Raw genomic sequence first — 12,113 nt, 5'->3', positions numbered from 1 at the left:
CTCAGCTTCTCAAAGTGCTGGGGTTATAGGTGTGTGCCTGTTCACAGCCAGTACTCTTTCTTCTTTCTTTCTCTTTCTTTCTTTCTTTCCCTTTCTTTCTTTCCTTCTTTCTTTTCATTTCTTTCTCTCTTTCCTTCTTTCTTTTCATTTCTTTCTCTTTCTTTTTTCTTTTTTGTCTTTCTTTCTCTCTTTCTTTCTTTCTTTCTCTTTCTTTCTTTCTTCTCTCTCTCTCTCGCTCTCTTTCTTTCTTTTTGAGACTTCAAGTGCTCCGCCTGCCTCAGCCTCCCAACATGCTGCCCTGAACCTGATTATCGTTATTATTAATTCAAAGTGCATTTATAATGGTTATGTGCCAGATACGATGCCAGGTGATTGGAGATTCAATGATTCTTGCATTTGTAATCTGGTGAAGATGAGCACATAAACAAATAGTGACAATTATGCATGATTAGTGCTATGTTGTAGGTAAGGTCAGGACCCTATGGGGGAACAAAGAAATGCCAACGCATTCAGCCTGAGGAAGTTCAGGAATACTTTCCAGAGGAAGTGGTTTCTAAGACAAAACCTGAAGAATGACTCCAGCAGAAAGAACAGTATGTGCAAATATTCACATGCATGTTTAGAGAATAGAGGGCATTGAGTGTGCTAAAGTTCATCATACTGCTGAGGCAGAGTGGCAAGATATGAGGCTGAAAGAGGCTGTTGAAGTTGAATACAGTGGCTCATGCCTGTAATCCCAGTACTTTGGGAGGCCAAGGTGGGAGGATCACTTTAGCCCAGGAGTTCGATACCAGCCTGGCCAACATGGTGCAGGCGTGGTGGCATGCACCTGTAGTCCCAGCTACCCAAGAGGCTGAGATGGGAGGATCACTTGAGCCCAGGAGGCAGAGGTTGCAGTGTGCCAAGGTCATGCCACTGCACTCCAGCCTGGGCAACACAGCCAGAATCTATCTTTTATTTTATTTTATTTTATTTTATTTTTGAGACGGAGTTTCGCTCGTTACCCAGGCTGGAGTGCAATGGCGCGATCTCGGCTCACCGCAACCTCCGCCTACTGGGTTCAGGCAGTTCTCCTGCCTCAACCTCCTGAGTAGCTGGGATTACAGGCACGCACCACCATGCCCAGCTAATTTTTTGTATTAGTAGAGACGGGGTTTCACCATGTTGACCAGGATGGTCTTGATCTCTTGACCTCGTGATCCACCCACCTCGGCCTCCCAAAGTGCTGGGATTACAGGCTTGAGCCACCGCGCCCGGCCAGACTCTATCTTAAAAAAAAAAAAAAAAGCTAGCCGGGCGCGGTGGCTCACACCTGTAATCCCAGCACTTTGGGAGGCCGAGGTGGGTGGATCACGAGGTCAAGAGATCGAGACCACCCTGCTCAACATGGTGAAACCCCGTCTCTACTAAAAATGCAAAAAATTAGCTGTGCATGGTGACGTGTGCCTGTAATCCCAGCTACTCAGGAGGCTGAGGCAGGAGAACTGCCTGAACCCAGGAGGCGGAGGTTGCGGTGAGCCGAGATCGCGCCATTGCACTCCAGCCTGGGTAACAAGAGCAAAACTCCGTCTCAGGGAAAAAAAAAAAAAAAAAAAGCTATTGAGATTTGGGAGCTAACTTTGTATATTTGAAGGACCAAGAGTCTAGGTCCACTTCACAGTCCAGATTTCATATTAACTCTTTTCCATCAGCCCATCAAAACACTGCTTCAACATTATACCAAATGAAACAAACCAGACACAGGACAAATATTGCACAATTCCATTTATATAAATGACCTAGAATGATCAAATTTATATTAAGACAGAAAATAGAATAGTGGTTGCCAGAGGCTTCGGGGGAGTGGGAAATAGGGAGTTATTGTTTCATGGGCACAGAGTTTCAGTTTCGCAAGAAGAAAATGTTCTGGAGATGAATAGTTGTGATAGTTACACAACAATGTGTGAATGTACTTAATGCCACTGAACTGTACACTTGAAAATGGTTAAAATGGTCAATTTTATGTTACACACATTTTACCATGATAAAGTTTAAAAAAAATTTAAGCACTGCTTCATTTAAATTTCACTTAAAATGTACCCTTCTCTAAAATCCCATAATAATTATTCTGTTTTTTCCTTTGGTAAGATGCCTCACAGTTCCGCTGGCAGGCAGTCTCGCTCATTGTGATAAATCAATGAATGCAACTTGTTGGACTATAAGCTTGTTCCTGGTGGTTTAGGCTGATTGGTTGAGGACAGGGGTAAGCAAATACCAAAGACAATGTTGCCGTAAGGGGAACTGCTGGCATCAGTGCTGCTATCTAGCAAATGAGTCTTGAGCTCAATATAGTTGGATGTTGGCTCTTGGACTTGCACATTAACTTGGGGATCCAGGAATAAGGCTAAAGTAGACTCAAGTCCATAATGACCCTGGGACCTGGTAGAAGTAAACTCAATACTTCTGGCCAAAAGCACCCACAGCGTGGGCCCCCAAGATTCCCACAGATAAACATCAACCAAATACAGGCTCATAATGAAGATTTTCAAACACTCAAGAAAGAGTGCCATAGTGCAACAGTAGTGCAAATCAGTAGGATATTGATATTGAAATTATCAAATATAGTTTATAAAATAATAGTATCTGAAATGTTTAAAGAAATAAGCAATGAAATAATCTAAACAAGATAGTCTCAAAATATTTGCCTTCTATTCCTTGAACAAATATGTAAACACTTGCACATATAGTGTTCTTTCTGGTGGAACGTTATGCCATCCTTCATTTTACTTGTTGACTAGTTTATTGTCTGTCCTGTACCGAATGGTCCCCAGGAATGTAAATTACACAAAGGCTGGGGTTATTGTCTGATATGTTTACTGCTATATCACCAGCATTTAGAACAATCCATAAATATTTGTTGGCCCAAAGGACTCACTGTGGAATTCAGTGTTCAACTTACCTTCAGATTTCCTTTGCTGCTCCTTCAGAAAATGAGGAGCATCTTCTCTGGTTACAGACTTGGAAATGTTTGGTTCTAAACAAGATTTTGGCAGCAAAAAGCCCAAGTTCACATTGCAGAGCTCCCTGGAACTTTCCTCTTTTTGCAAAAGTAAGGGTCTCATGGTCAGCGTCTTTGTCCTGGGGTCCACCGTCTCGATTTCATTTGGATGAGAAACTGCGTGTGCTTGCACCCATTCTTCAGGAAATGAAGTTATCTGACTAAAGGGGGAGGGAAATGTTTGATTTAAAACTCAGTTGCCACGTTTTCTGAATCTCCAGTCCTCAGTCCAGCCTGATATCACTAGAAAGTTTGAAGAACTATTTCCCAATGGTGCTGCTGAATGGAAAGGCTGAATCCTGAAAGGGTAGGACGTCTCCACCCCCGACTCCTCCTGGCCTCTCAGCCCTCTGTACCATCGCCTGGATGGATGAAATTTCAGCACACTCTCGTTTTCCCAAATGCCATTTCCTTGCACAGAGAAATCAGAGACCAAGGGCAGACATTGAGGACGCACACTTTTATCTCCACAGGCACTGACTAGCCCAGTGCATCTCAAACTGTCTTTGATGAATAACCAGCATTGAAATTGTCCAATCATTGTGAATGGATACTTTTGTAAAATATAAGTGAACGGCCATAAAAATGGAAGAAAAGTAAAAGACATGAAGAAATTAAGGCTCATTTTTTTTCACTACCAGCTCAGTGAACATAAGTTATTTGCCAAATTGCTTTGCAACTTCTTTTTTTTCTTTATTTTTGAGACAGAGTCTCACTCTGTCACCAGGCACCAGGCTGGAGTGCAATGGCGTGATCCCGGCTCACTGCAATCTCCCGAGTTCAAGCAATTCTCCTGCCTCAACCTCCCGAGTAGCTGGGACTATAGGTGCGTGCCACCATGCCCAGCTAATTTTTGTACTTTTTTAGTAGAAACAGGGTTTCACCATGTTGGCCAGGATGGTCTTGATCTCTTGACCTTGTGATCGGCCCGCCTCGGCCTCCCAAAGTGCTGGGATTACAGGGGTGAGCCACCGCACCCGGCCTGCTTTGCAACTTTTAAATGGTCACCCTCACAGCCTGTGCTGACCTCATCCTGGACTGGTAACAGGATCACAGAACCACATTCTAAGTAGCTCTGCCTTACAGCAGGGTCAGCAAACTGTGGCCAGGGGGCCAAATCTGGCCTTCAGCCTTTATCTGTAGCTTTGAGTCACAGTCACACTCATTTGTTTACATATAGTCTGTGGCTGCATTCAAATGACAGTTGCTGAGTTGAATCATTGAAACAGAGACCCTATGGCCCACACAGCCAAAGTGTTTATGATCTGGCCTCTGCCACATACTATTTATTGTGACCTCTACTTTTAAGCATTATTATGGATTGAATTACTAATAATTTAGGTTGCCACATGAGTATCATTGCTTCATACTTCATTTCAAATCTGATACTTCAAAGAATATTCCTTACTTGTTTTCTTTTAAGTCTTCTTGGCTCCTTTCTTGGGGAGGACTGACATCTCCTGGAAAAGTCACAGTGATCTCAACACCTACAGAAACATATGACAGTAGTAGAAGGGAGAAAGTAATGAATTCCAGCAGAAAGCGGGAGACATACTTTGTTTGGCTAACCTCTTATTAATGATTACAAAATGGACGTTAACCAGGGGCTGAGGTTTAGCCATCTTTGTATCTTTCCTCTTCAGGATATGATAGATCCTAAATAAATGCTTACTTAAAGAGCAAAAAAACCATTTAATAATATTTTAGAGATGTAAAATAAAGTTTTATAACGAACTATGTTGTCCCCAGGATGGAGAAGACAGGGCCATCTTCTATAAAGTATAACGACACCTATCTCACAGCACTACCGGGAGGATTAAATGCATTAATTTATGTTACTCCAAAGAAGTCTGCTTGTATTTGTAATTTTGGTCATCTCCTGTCTTATTCCATGAAATAATTCCCAGAATAACCCTTAAGACAGAATAGACATTTGCTCACAATATAACATGTTAAGCAAATGTATGTAAAAAACTAGTGTGGACAGGTGCGGTGGCTCACGCCTGTAATCCCAGCACTTTGGGAGGTCGAGACAGGTGGATCACGAGGTCAAGAGATCGAGACCATCCTGGTCAACATGGTGAAACCCCGTCTCTACTAAAAATATAAAAAATTAGCTGGGCATGGTGGCGTGTGCCTGTAATTCCAGCTACTCAGGAGGCTGAGGCAGGAGAATTGCCTGAACTCAGGAGGCGGAGGTTGCAGTGAGCCGAGATCGTGCCATTGCACTCCAGCCTGGGTAACAAGAGCGAAACTCCGTCTCAAAAAAAAAAAAAAAAACTAGTGTGAAGTACTCTTATATTGCCTATTCTTTAAGGTGTGTTCATTCATTCCTTTTTTCCATTCAAAAAACTTTTATTAAGCATATGCCAAGCCTAGCGCTTTGTGCTGAAAACACAGAAATAAACAAGATGCAGCTGAAGCCCCAGTAGAGCTGATGAGAAAGTAAAGAATGCAGTGAGTTAAGCACTGTGATAGAAGCAAGTGGTGTTGTGGGAGCAGAGAGGGGTGTCCTTCCAGGTATTCATTTCTATCCATTTATCTGTCAGAGCCATTTATTCACTCAATCTGTATGTGCCTGGAGGAGCAATGGCTGTCTGAGCTCCACTAACTGAATGCCAGGGAAGGAGTATCGCAGGGACGATAAGGTTAGGGTGTGAATCAGACATCCCTTCTCTGCCACTTCCTTGGTGACCTTGGGGAAGTTGCTTAATATCTATCACCATTATCTAAATTAGTAGATTTTTATCATTTTAAAGGACTTTGGATATATTTGTGTGATACAAAGGAACTACCATAGTGAAAGCATTTTTTTGTTCAATTTTTATACTTGTGCCATTTAATGAGATGAGTGCATTTAAAAAAAAAAACAGTAAAAAATTCCAAAAGGAAAAGTTTTGTTTACAATCAGGTAAATGATAATAGTGTTTACTATTATTGTCATCGAATATTATATTTTGTGCTACCACAAAAATGTAGCTAGCTTTGGTTTTCTTAACATTTCTCAACTGAGACAACTTGATTGCATGTTTTCTAATACTATACAATAGCAAAGAACACTTGTCTAAAAATGAAGTTTCCTTGGAATAGTCCCTTGTTTTTTAAGTTTTCAAAGAGCTTATCATCACACTGTGTAGCACAAAATGAGGGGCTTGGAATTATTGAGCTGGAAGGAACTTAGAGGTCATCTAATCCAAGCCTTTCATTTTGGAGATGAAAAACTGATAGCAGTGAGTGCGCATGACATGCTCAAGGTCATTCTCCTACTTGAAAGGAAGATAGGTGTCTTTCATAACATTTTTGTGGTCATCCTTGAGTGCAGAAACCTAGCTGACATGTCAGAGTGAGAAAAACATACAGCATACATTCCTAATAACTAAACTGTCAGTGAAAAGAATGTTTTGGCACAAAGGCTAGATGCATTTAGTTCTTTGCTGTGGAAGTTAGAAAACTGAGTGTATTTGCATGAACCACATCTAAGAACAACTGTACTTTTGCAGTTGTCAAGAATTAATAAACCCAGAATGTTTTTGAAGAAATTTAATGTGTTTAAAAGTCTGTTCATCAGCTGACTTTTTTTTTTTTTTTTTTTTTTGAGACGGAGTTTCGCTCTTGTTACCCAGGCTGGAGTGCAATGGCGCGATCTCGGCTCACCGCAACCTCCGCCTCCTGGGTTCAAGCAATTCTCCTGCCTCAGCCTCCTGAGTAGTTGGGATTACAGGCACGCGCCACCACGCCCAGCTAATTTTTTTTGTATTTTTAGTAGAGATGGGGTTTCACCATGTTGTCCAGGATGGTCTCGATTTCTTGACCTCGTGATCCACCTGCCTCGGCCTCCCAAAGTGCTGGGATTACAGGCGTGAGCCACCGCACCCAGCCAGCTGACTTCTTTTTCAAACCAAGGAACAAAGATATAATAAGCACATGTAAAAAAAAAAATACCTGCCTCTTTAGATATTGTTAAGAGCTAATAGCCACCATCCTAATTGTTAGTCCGAAACGGAAAAAAGAAAAAAAAAAAAAAAAAATTACAGAATGTACTGATTCTGAAATCCTCTAGAAACCTACAAATGTTCTCTGTTCTGTCTCTTGAATACTATGAGTTGCTGAGGGAGCTGTGGATAAGGCCTCTCAAGCTATCCAGTAGGCCAGGGAAGAGGATGTGTTATCACAGGTAAAAACAAAACACTTGCTCTTAGCTGAGTGCACTTTTCACATAATGAGTGTAAATTAACCTGATCAGAAAATATTACCATAGAGAGAAATTAAAAGGCAGCATTTCATCATAGCCACAAATATATTTTCTTTACAGAAGAGTTGAAAATGACATTCATAACCAGTCAGAAAATGATCATTAATTTGTTGTTAGCGTCAAAGCCATTATTAAAATAAAAACTTAAAATCTGGCCCAGCCTAACTGATTTCAATAAAGAAAAATTATTTTCCCCAGAAAAGCCTTACTTTCCTCTTCTCCTTATTTTATTTTATTTGTTAAATTTTCATGGGTACAGAATAGGTGTATATATTAATAGGGTCCTTGTTCTGTTTAGATGGATGTGCATATCTGTCTAGATTGTGAGCATGGAGTTTCAAAATATTTTGATGCCATCTTCATGTTTTGATGATTTCCTAAATTGTGAAGCTCAACACAGACTTAAAAAAAAAAAACTACTTCCAGGCTCCTGTGCTGCTAGATTCAGAAAGCTTGCTTACTTGAGAGACTGATGCATGTGAGTTACATGAAAAAAGACAAGGTGCAGGCATCGTGTGTGCTGATGTGCTGATGTGATTACCAGCAGACAGAGGGAATTCTTTTTTTTTTTGAGACAGAGTTTCTCTCTTGTTGCCCAGGCTGGAGTGCAATGGTGTGATATTGGCTCATCGCAACCTCTGCCTCCCAGGTTCAAGCGAGTCTCCTGCCTCCGCCTACTGAGTAGCTGGGATTACAGGCATGTGCCACCATTCCCGGCTAATTTTTGTATTTTTAGTAGAAACGGGGTTTCACTATACTGGCCAGGCTGGTCTTGAACTCCTGACCTTGTGATCCACCCGCCTTGGACTCCTAAAGTGCTGGAATTACAGGCATGAGCCACCGTGCCCAGCCGTGAGGGGGTTCATACATTGATGATAGGAGCAGCTCTCTGGTTATGGCAGAGGTGGCATGATTTGTGGGTCAGTAGCAGCCAGTTTTGAGATGTAGTTATGGGAATTCTTCCTGACAGTCCAACCTGGAGCCTTCCTGTTTTGGACTGGATGTTTTGAATGTCTGTGTCCCCTGCCGCAAATTCGTATGTTGAAGCCCTAACCCCCAAGTGTGGCTTATTTGGAGATGGGACCTCTAAGGAAGAAATGAAGGTTTCTTTTGAAGTGTTAAGGGTAGGGCCGTGATCCAGTTGGATTTGTGTCCTTCTAAGAAGAGTGCTCTGCCTGTGTGTGCACAGAGGAAAGTCCACATGGGAACAGAGCAGTCATCTGCCACCAGGAGGACAGCCTTACCAGAAACCCATCCCTGCTAGAACCTTGATCTTGGACTTCCCATTCTTAAGAACTGTGAGAAAATAAATGGCTGCTATTTAAGACCCCTCAATCTATGGTATTTTGTTTTGGCAGCATGAGTAGACTAAGAAAGTGCCTCTCCTCCAGTTGTTCAATGGTATATGAACTTCCTAATACCTTTCAAAATTCCCTTTCTTTTAAACCCAACCAAGACTAGGTTCTTGTATACCTGCAACTACAAATATTGATGAATGTATATTGTAGTAAAATTTTTTAAACCCATTAATTTTAGGGAATAGGTTCTCTGGTTCACTCATGAAAAATGTGAATTTATAGGCTCAACTTCTAGTCTGGAATATTTGTGTCTGTTAATTTTAAACAAATATTTTTATTTATGTGAGTATGGGAGAAAGTAGTAATCCTGACATGTTTGATAATTAGGATAATTACGAAAGATCATTCCAAATCTTATGGAAATTTGTGTTTCAAATTGCAGCAGTTTGCTTTTGAGACATATGGCAATCTCTTAATATAACCACTGAAGGAGGGGTAGATTGTAAAGATCTTGTATATACATAATTATGTCAGACATTTCAAAATATCAAAATAAATTTAGAAAAAAAGATTCATGTCTGTTATGTTCTGGGAAAATAGTGGGTTTTTTTGTTTGTTTGTTTTTTGAGACACAGTCTCACTCTGTCCACCCAGGCTGGAGTGCAATGGTATGATCTCGACTCACTGCACCCTCCACCTCCCGGGTTCAAGCGATTCCCCGTGTAGCTGGGATGACAGGTGTGTGCCACCATGCCTGGCTAATTTTGTATTTTTAGTAGACACAGGGTTTTACCATGTTGGTCAGGCTGGTCTTGAACTCCTGACCTCAGGTGATCTGCCCACCTCGGCCTCCCAAAGTGCTGGGACAGGAGTGAGCCACAGTGTCTGGCTCATTTAAAGATATTTAAACCGATATTTAAAATGAATATAATGCATCAAAATATTCACAGCACTTTTATTTCAGAATTTGTGACTGGAAAGAGTAGCTAGCTCAACTGAAATCTCTATCAACTGTGAGATGAAATTTTATTAGAAAGAGAATTGCTTCTTCCAAATTTGTAACTCAAGTTATTTAAAGCTTGAAACTGAAAGAACTTAGTGGAGATGCCTTATAAGTGTTATGGCTCCCATATAAAAACTGAAAATAGACCGGGCACGGTGGCTCATACCTGTAATCCCAGCAGTTTGGGAGGCTGAGGCAGGCAGATCACCTGAGGTCAGGAGTTAGAGGCCAGCCCGGCCAACGTGGTGAAACCCCCTCTCTACTAAAAATACAAAAAAATTAGCTGGGCGTGGTGGCGGGCGCCTGTAATCCCAGCTACTCAGGAGGCTGAGGCAGGAGTATTGCTTGAACTCGGGAGGCAGAGGTTTCGGTGAGCCGAGAACACGCCATTGCACTCCAGCCTGGGCGACCAGAGTGAAACTCTGTCAGAAAAAAACAACAAAAAAAAACTGAAAATATTGCATATCAAGTTTAAAAGAATGACTCACATCTCAAAGGCTGAGTTATCTCCAGATTGAACATAATAAATGAAATATTTAACCTCCTGGAAGGCGCTCGGGACACCATTAGTCTTCTGTGAGCTTGGCTTTGGAGTCTATAAAAGTCAAAGGAGGACTGCAAGGACCGTTCTGAAGGGTTTCAGGGTTTCTTTCGTTAGCTCTTTCAGGCTTAATGCTGTTTATATTTTTTTTTTTTTTTTTGAGACGAAGTTTCACTCTGGTTGCCCAGGCTGGAGTGCAGTGGTGTGATCTGGGCTCACTGCAACTTCCGCCTCCCGGGTTCAAGCAATTCTCCTGCCTCAGCCTTCCGAGTAGCTGGGATTACAGGCGCGCACCACCACGCCCAGCTAATTTTTGTATTTTTAGTACAGACGGGGTTTCTCCATGTTGGTGAGACTGGTCTCGAACTCCCGACCTCAGGTGATCCAGCCGCCTTGGCCTCCCAAAGTGCTGGGATTACAGACGTGAGTCACCGCACCCGGCAATGGTGTTCATAATTTTTTGGTATTTTGTTTTTGTTTTGATATGGAGTCTCACTCTGCCACCAGTCTGGAGTGCAGTGGTGCGATCTCGGCTCACTGCAACCTCTGCCTCCCTGGTTCAAACGATTCTCCTGCCTCAGCCTCCCAAGTAGCAGGAACTACAGGTGCCTGCCACCATGCCAAGCAAATTTTTGTGTTTTTAGTAGAGACGTGGTTTCACCATGTTGCCCGGGATGGTCTCAATCTCTTGACTTCGTGATCCGCCGCCTCGGCCTCCCAAAGTGGTGTTCATAATTTTAACGGTTACTGAATTACTCTCTGCCCTCAGACTGGGGAGGGAAGATTCCCAGTGGGCGTGAGAAAGGCAGGCGGCTGCCCAGGAGAGGGCAGCATCGCACCAGTGCCCGGAGGAGACGCTGCTGCGGAGAACTGCAGCCTGCGGGGAGCTGCGAAGGGCTGAGAAATGCGCATAGAAGAGAGCGGCTTCCCTGGAATGTTAGAAATGGAAGCCAGAAAATTGCCCAGGAGAAACTGCAGCAGTTCAAATAAACATTTACTTTAAGAAGATTATGGACGAATAGACGGACAAATGGCATAGCCGTGGCAACTATGTTCTGAGGCGAGAATCTGCAATTACCTTGTGGTCTGTTAAGTGCAAGGGCACTTACGGTGTGACAGGTTAACATGTTTAAAATGGGTAGTGTTCTGGAAGATTCCAGACTTATGACTTTGTAAATAAAAGATCGAGACTTGGGGGGCTTTCATGCCTTGTTCACGCCCCCACCTTCCCCTAAGGGACAACAGCTGATGGATTCATGTGTGGCTCTGGAACGGAGCTCATCACTGGAGCTGCTGGAAGATTCTGAGAGGAAGGAAATGGGGAATGGGCGTTATCAGACAAAAAGGAAGGGACAGAGAATGGCTTGACTGAGCTGGAGTGAGGTGGAATAAAAGAGCCAGAGAGCATTGCCTATTCTTGCGGGGCAAATTGCCTAGACCCACTGATTCAGATATAGACCAAAAGGTAGTATTATGAGTGGTTTTTCTTCTCCTTTGGGCTTTTTCTGTGTTTTCAAACTTTTTTTTTTAAACTTTTCTTGCAGGAATTAAGCTTAGGGGTACAAATGTATGTTTGTTCCATAGGTAAATGTATGTCATGGGGTTTGTTGTGCAGATTATTTAATCACCCAGGTATTAAACCTAGTACCCATTAGTTATTTTTCCTGATCCTCTCCCTCCTCCCACCCTCTACCCTCTGATAGGCCCCAGTGTGTGTTGTTCAAACTTCTACAATGAGTACTTCTGAAATTGGAGGGACGCCCATATGATAATATTATCTTGTAAACACATGAAGAAGTGAAGCCCGATACCTTCTGTCCTGGGTTGCCAGTCCTGTCTATCACCACTGGGGTGGTCTTCTTCACTAACTGGTGTAGAATGACTGCAGTCATCATCTTGGTCAAACTTCTGCAATATCATAAAATTCAAAACTCAGTTATTAGTTATTTGATGTTCCAGTTTGTTGGAAGAGTGAATGTTGA

General features: G+C 42.4%; 1 protein-coding gene across 1 annotated transcript in view; it reads right to left on the bottom strand.

Annotated features, from left to right (window-relative positions):
- Positions 1–12,113, bottom strand: part of MAP3K19 (mitogen-activated protein kinase kinase kinase 19) — a 60,408-nt gene that overhangs the window by 28,528 nt on the left and 19,767 nt on the right. Inside the window, exons 3-5 of the mRNA XM_021667931.2 lie at positions 11,943–12,039; positions 4,446–4,524; positions 2,939–3,198 (exon numbers count right to left, since the gene is read on the bottom strand). Of these exons, the coding sequence (XP_021523606.2) occupies positions 2,939–3,198; positions 4,446–4,524; positions 11,943–12,039 (436 nt within the window). The remainder of the gene's footprint in view (positions 1–2,938; positions 3,199–4,445; positions 4,525–11,942; positions 12,040–12,113) is intronic.

This window comes from Aotus nancymaae, unplaced genomic scaffold, assembly GCF_030222135.1.
Source record: "Aotus nancymaae isolate 86718 unplaced genomic scaffold, 86718_ANA_hifiasm-v0.15.2.pri h1tg000029l, whole genome shotgun sequence".
NCBI lineage: Eukaryota > Metazoa > Chordata > Mammalia > Primates > Aotidae > Aotus > Aotus nancymaae.
Note: the sequence above shows the minus strand (reverse complement) of the source record. Positions and strands in the feature narration are given on the sequence as shown.